This window comes from Amblyomma americanum, chromosome 10, assembly GCF_052857255.1.
Source record: "Amblyomma americanum isolate KBUSLIRL-KWMA chromosome 10, ASM5285725v1, whole genome shotgun sequence".
Lineage (NCBI taxonomy): Eukaryota > Metazoa > Arthropoda > Arachnida > Ixodida > Ixodidae > Amblyomma > Amblyomma americanum.
The window spans coordinates 119,792,880-119,800,224 of record NC_135506.1 but is presented as its reverse complement, the minus strand read 5'-3'; the positions used below and the strand labels follow the sequence as shown (position 1 = coordinate 119,800,224).

Genomic DNA, 7,345 nt, shown 5'->3' with positions numbered 1-7,345 from the left:
CATGCAGTGAAGCGCTACAAAGCCGTCCTGGGCCAGTGATGCAAGCTTTTTTCCCCCGTCACCTCTGTGCCTTCAATGCGGTATCCAAATACAGCTATACCTGCCGAACCGCATCAGTCCCGCTCCACCATGAGAGAAGCGCACATTTGGCGTAGAATAGGCCACTCTGCTACCACTGCGGGGAACCCAGTCACATTCTCCGTCACTGCCCCTACCGCAGATTGTGATTGCGAGGGTTTTCCCCTGACGCACATCGACCGCGCTACGGTGAACGACCCCAGGATATCGAGCAATATCTGCCCGATAACGTGCAGCCATCGACCTCGCAGTGACGCCATTGCGGTCGCCATCCCCAAGGCGGTTTTCTTCGCCAAGCCGCCCGTCGTCTTCTGGCCTGTTCAGAGGCATGTCCGGGGGTAGTGCCGCCGCTATTGGACCAAGACAAGAGCCTCCTCCCGACGATCCACGGCTACGATCCGACCGACGACTACTTGACCTCACGACCGCAACGACGACACGCTGTGACGGACTGGTTTCTGCCGTAATCGACGATTACCTGCTAGGATCCAACCGACGACCTCACCCGACGACCTGAACGACAACGACGTGCTGTGACCTACTCGTGTCTGCCGAAATCGCAGTAACCGCTGATAACCGCGATGTGAACGCATTTATGGATACCGGCGCTGATTTTTCTGTAATGAGCAGTCGGTTAGCCACGGCCCTAAGAAACGTTCTGACCCCTTGGTCTGGACCGCAGATCCGCACCGCCGGCAGCCATGTGGTTACGCCGATTGGCGTCTGCACGTCACGAATACAAATCCGCGGTGCTACTTTCCCTGGTTGCTTTGCTGTGCTGCCCGAGTGCTCCAAAGACCTGATACTTTGTTTGAATTTCCTTCGGGAGTTCAGTGCCGTCATCAACCTCCAGGAGCTGCTCGTGTCATCTTCCACTCAGCCCCCTGTTGACGGTGATCCCGAGCCAAGCAGGACTAAGTTACGCGTCTATGACGACCACGTATTGATCCCGTCAAGATTCAGGATGTTTATTAACGTAGATTGCGATAACAGCACTGGAATTCATGGCATCGCTAAAACCAACATCGCGGCTCCTTGGTCGGCAAGTCTGTTGCTCGAGGAAAGGTTGAACTGAACAATGGATGAACCGAACTCTTTGTAAACAATTTTGGCTGTGAACCTCAGTGTTTGCCTGTCAGAACAGCTATTGCGTATTTCGAGGAACTCAAAGAATTCGCGGGACAGCACGCTTTGTCAGGAGACCCGGCATCAGTGGAGGAGCCGACCACTGCCACAAAAACTGACGTGAACCTGAACCTCTCATATAATCAGAAACGCTGCCTGGAAAGCGTTATCCAGTCTTTCTGCGACTGCTTTGCCTCAACTTCCGAGGTTAGGCAGACACCGTTCACAAAACACCTAATTATAGTTGACGCCAACCAGCGGCCGTTTTGTCAGCCGCCTTACCGGATCTCTTCAAAAGAGCGCGATGCCATTCGCCGCCAAGTTCAAGAAATGCTCCAGGACAACGTGATACAGCCGTCGACGAGCCCGTGGACGTCGCCTGTTTTTATAGTAGCAATGAAAGATGGAACCCTACACTTTTGCGTGGATTACAGACGTTTAAACAGTCACAAAAAAGGATGTTTATCCTCTCCCGCGTATTGATGACTCCCTAAACCGGCTGCGCCACGCCAAGTAGTTCTCATCGCTATATTTACAAAGCGGCGACTGACAAATCGAGGCGGACGAACGCGAACGGGAAAAGACCGCTTTTATTGCACCGAACGGTCTGTGGGAATTCCCGGTGCGCCCTTTCGGCCTGTGCTCGGCTCCTGCAACCTTCCAGGGGTTGATGGTCACCGTTCTTGCCGATCTCAAATGGGAGTCCTGTCTCGTGTACTTGGATGACGTTGTCATCTTCTCTGATACGTCCGAAGAGCACCTAAGACGCCTGCGCGCAGTGTTCGAAGCAATTCGGTCGGCCGGTCTTGCCCTGAAGCCCGAAAAGTGTCACTTCGCTTTCTAAATGTTGAAGTTGCTAGGCCACATCTTGAGCGCTAAAGGTGTTAGCCCAGACACCGATAAGACTGCTAAAGTGGCTGCGTTTCCTGTGCCAACCATAAGCGCAGTCTGCGCCGCTATCTGGGTCTCTTCGCCTATTATCGGCGTTTTGTGCAGAACTTCTCCCAGATCGCGAAGCACCTCAACCGACTCACGAAGGATTCCGAACCGTTTTTCTGGGCCCTGGAGCAACAGAAGGCCTTTGAAGACCTCCTAACTCGTCTCCAAAGTACGCCCATATTTTGCCACTTCGACTAGTTAGCCGACACTGAACTGCACACAGATGGCATCAACATCGGCCTCGGTGCGGTCTTCTGCAGTGGCAGGATGGTCTCGAACTATAATCGCATACGCGAGCCGCACCTTGCCACAATCTGAGGTGAAGTTTTCCACCAACAAAAAAGAATGCCTGACTATTGTGTGGGCAAAAACCAAATTTTGCCCGTACCTATATGGCCGCCCTTCAGGGCAATCAGTGCCCACCACTCGCTGTGTTGGCTCGCAAACCTAGAAGATCCCTCGGGAGTGCTTGCACGCTGGAGCCTTCGACTTCAGGAATTCGATGTCAACATCGGCTATTAGTCTGGTAGGAAGCACAGTGATGCCGACTGTTTGTCTCGTGCTCCTATCGAGGACCCCCGAGCCGACCACGACGACGATTCTGTTTTTCTTGGCGCCATCTCGACGTTGGTTCTCATTCAACACCAAAAAGACGACAGCGAACTACGGCCCCTGAATGAGTACCTGGAAGGAAGCGCTCAGTCTCCCCTACGAATCTTCTCACGCGGACTGTCGTCGTCCTGTTCACGCGAAGGAATCCTGTATAAGAAAAACTACATCCCGACGGTAGCTGTTTATCTACTCGTCGTGTCTACGGCTCTTCGCGACGAATTCCTGCAGGCCTGCCATGATGACTCATCTTCTGGCCACCTGGGTTTTTGTCGAACTTTAGCACGAATACGGCAAAAATACTACTGGCCCAGGGTTGCTGCAGTTGTGAAGCGTTACGTAAGAACTTGCCGCAAGTGCCAGTCGCAAGCCGCCGCCGACTAAGCTGGCCTGCCTACTCCAGCCTATTGATCCGCTTCACGTCCCTTTCAATCAAGTGGGCATGGACTTACTCTGCCCATTTCCGGAGCCCTCGCTGGGTAACCGCTGCATTGTGGTCGCCACCGACTACCTACGCCGATGCTCTGAGACTAAACCTCTTCCCCGTGGTACTGCTGATGAAATTGCGAAATTTTTCATTCAAATCATTGCTCTTCGTCAGGGTGCACCCGCCATCGTTTTAACTGACAGAGGAACAGCGTTCACCTCGGCCCTTAAGCAGGAGGTTGTGCGCCTGAGCGGCACCAGTCACAGCAAAACAACCGCTTACCACCCTCAAACGAACGGCCTCCCCGAACGGATCAACAAGACGATCGCCGACATGATCTCCACGTATGTCGACGCGGACCACCGGAACTGGGACGCCTACTCCCGTACGTCACCTTTGCCTATAATACTGTGGTGCAGGAAACGACACGCTTCAGTCCATTTCGTTTAGTATATGGCTGCGAAGCCACAACTATGCTCAATGCAGTGCTGCTTTCAGCTAGCGCTACCGCCTCAGTTATGGGTGCCACCCAATTTGTGCCTTACGCTGAGGCCGCTCGAAAACTAGCTCGACAGCGCATCCGGCACCAGCAAATTTACATCGTTCGGCGCTGTAACCTCAGCCACCGAAATGTGCGTTATCAGCCCGGCGAACAAGTCTGGGTGTGGAGCCCAATCCGCATGCGAGGACGCTCTGAGGAGCTTCTGCGCCGATACTTTGGCCCCTACGAGGTGTTCCGCCAGCTCAGTGAAGTCACCTACCAAGTTCTTCCCCAGGGAACAGTTCGCTCTTCAAGACGGCCGACCTCCGAAGTTGTCCACGTCGCTCGGATGAAGCCGTACCACGCCCGCTAGCCCCTCGCGCGTGTCTACACCACACGCCAGACACGTGCGACTACCCTTGTGGTCCTGCCTCCCATTGCTACCACACCGAGTTGGTGTATTTCAGAGAGGGGGAGCAATGCCACATTACCAACACCTCCAGTGGCGCCGTACCGCGGCTAAACTGCATTTCCTGACAGTTCGGCAAGACTTGAGCCATCTCGGAGCTAGATTCTTTGTCGTCTTCATCTCTCGTGCTGCCTGCTGCCTAGCGCACACCAACAACGTCTTGCGTGTACAAGTAACGCAAGTAAACCAGCCCTGCGTACGTAAACCGTTTCTCGGTGACAATATGCAAAAAGAAATCGTATGACACCACTCAGAACGCTGCACGATGAACAGGTGTGTGACAATTTTGGTACGAATGTAGTCGGGAAAACTGGCTCCGCATTTAGGCTGCCCAGTGGGGAGTATAAAGAGACGAACGACGCGTCTCATTGTCTGAAATTGCGGTGCTCGGCTTGCTGTGTGCGTCCCGCGGCTGATTGAAGACGTCTTCTTTTCATCTGTGGTTTTCTTTACCATCCTCGAGTACGCTCGCCAACACACGCCGCTGGCTTTCCCCGTAATGGGATTTTTAATGCTTCCTCATTAAAACCGTTACTAGCCAATGGCTATGTGTGCAACAATGTTTGTACTTCGCAAGATACGCAATAAATATTGAATGAATGAAGGAATGAATGAATGAATGAATGAAATGTCTCCTGCGCCGGGGTAATCGGAAGCTCCGGTATCGCACGGCCTCTCAGAGGCTCGGCGTGTGCGCACTAACACTCCCTTAGAGAAGAATTGTATCGTCCGTGTGAATGCTGCTTGAAAGGAACACTGCAAATTTCCCGCCAAAAGGTGGAATTGTATGTACTGCGTCGCTATTAGGACGAACCGGGCAACCCGGTTGTTCATTTTAGCTTGGATTTAACAGGCCACAAGTTGCATTCATTACCCACCGAATTTCGGTGTTCGAGAGAGTAGGCAGCTCAGTTTTGTAGCGAAAGCTACACTACACTGGCCGGAGCGATTTCGTCCGTCTCGGCCACCTGCTCCTGCCGCGCAAGCGCAAGTTTCGCCACTGGTGCGCCGCGCGTGACTTCACATCAACACCGCCGTCCACTCCCCCGCTGCTCGTTGGCGCCATGACTAGCTATGCGCATTACTGCGCATGCGCGTGTTGTCACCGAATTATTACGGTAGGCGATGCGCTCGGCCGTCAGTTGCAAGCCACGGAAGAAGACAAACCTTGCTCGTTGCGGCCGCTTTCGCTACGTGTACTGGGCATAGCAGAGCTAAGCCACCGCCAATTTTTTTTTAGCATTGGCGGCGTATCTCGAAAAGTCTGACATATGTGTCGCCGACACGCTTGTATGTGAAGCTGAAAAAGAGGGAGCTATTTCCTACAGGGTGAATAAGCACCGCCACAGTGCCAACCTAAAATTGGGGCTTGGAATTTTTGGTTTCAACCGATAAAAAAGGAACAGTGTATCCTGAAGTAATTTTCTTTAGTTTCAACTGATCATCGGAGTTCCATCGCTACCGTCATGATACGGACTACGTAATCTGAGGCCCTCTCGATTCTTAAGGATTTATGCTCGGTTCCCTTTCAGAGCGAAAGCTCTAATCAACGCAAAAGTTGCTCACTGTTCTTTGCGCGATTTGGCCCAGGTTTCACCTTAACAAGCACAGCGTAACAACATATTGTCTTTGAAAGATTGACTTTGGCCGATTTGGACCAAAATCAATGTCAAACCATTATTGTCCGCGCTAGACAGGATTGTGGCGTCCAAATTTGTCCCGGGTCATTTCCAAAAATTTGGCTCTGGCCACCCCCGAGACCTGACCTTGGCTGAATTGGACCAAAGGTTATGTTCAAACATAACTGCACATGGCTGACACGATGGTGGCCTCCAAATTCGGCCCTGGCCATTGCCCAATTGCTATGGCTCGACCTATCGTCTGCTATGTCTGCTGTCGGCAGACACATGATTACTGATTCAATTTTCTGTCTTTTTAGCGGAGACGTCAAAAAAACGATTTTTCTGTGTTTAGAACCTTCGGATTAGCGCTGAACACAGCATGACATGAGGAGCGCTTGCGCTAGGCACATACACGCACGAGATGATTTTGCTGTGCTCTGAACGTCCGGATTATAGCTCTCGCTCTAATAAAATTCCCCTTCACCCAGCGCTACCCGTACAGCGTGTCCCCAAACAGCACGCTATCATCGAGCCTGCCCAACCTGACCCGCGTTGTGGGGATGCTGGACCGTGAGCTGGGCCTCGGAGCCCTGTTCCGGCCCTCCCTGACTACCGCACGTCGCCGTAGGCAGCCGGACACCACGGTGCTCTTCCTCGACCCGCCAGAGTCGACGCCCTCTCTGCGTCTCCGTGGAGCCGGCGGAAAGATGGACCAGGAGGGGCTGCTGAAGAAAATCGCGGCCGGCTTCGCGCTTCTCAAAAAGCCTGGTCGAAAAATCAATGAGGAAGCTAGGCAGGTGAGTTTTTGTAATAATTTTGTGGCTGTGAATCACCCCGGGTTTAACGGTTCGTCATGTTTCTGTGGTCAGTGCACTGCAAAGTACCTAATACGCTTACAAAGTTGAGATTTGTTATAAGAATAGAGCCAGCATTTTAATTGTCATAAACGCAGCCCTGGCGGTCGAAGGTCAATAAGAAGTGGACACAAATGCGCTCACTATCAGCGCAGTTGGGACCACTTCCTGTACTTGTGCGTCGAGCGCCACCGCTGCCTTTCTTCAGAATGATTGCCAACCAACTCGCCCGGCAACATACCTAGCCCAGAATCTTAAAAGAACGCTGCAGCAAGCCAACGAAAAGAAAACTACACAGCGAAGTACACGTACATAGTTTTGTAGCGATAGCTGCATTACGGTAGCATTTCGAGCCTTCAGCTTGGCGGCGCCGCTAGGCTGTCACGTGGTGCGGAGAAGCTGCCTGCGACGCGGCGCCGTGACTGATCACTTGGTGCGGAGCACCTGCTGCTGTGGAGCGGCGAAAGGACTGACTTTGCATTTCAACTGAGCAAGTTGTACCATGCCAGATGTGGCTGTCGCGTCATTCCAGGTTTAACCAGAGGTAAACCACTGCCAATTTTTTACCCTTGGGGTACGCCGATGCGTTTTTAATTGGAATCATTTTCATTTGCAATTGTTCATTTTCATACAATATATGGAGCAGGCTGAGGAAAAAAGCTCCATGGGAGCAGCTTGAAGAGCCCTGACTCCCTTTGCAAGCAACAGCGAGGAAGCGATGCACGCACCGTTTAATTGCGA

At 52.5% G+C, this 7,345-nt stretch overlaps 1 protein-coding gene across 1 annotated transcript in view; it reads left to right on the top strand.

Moving 5' to 3' along the window:
* LOC144106760 (uncharacterized) overlaps window positions 1-7,345 on the top strand; it is a 49,885-nt gene that overhangs the window by 19,700 nt on the left and 22,840 nt on the right. The window contains exon 5 of the mRNA XM_077639605.1: window positions 6,239-6,547. Within this exon, the coding sequence (XP_077495731.1) occupies window positions 6,239-6,547 (309 nt within the window). The remainder of the gene's footprint in view (window positions 1-6,238; window positions 6,548-7,345) is intronic.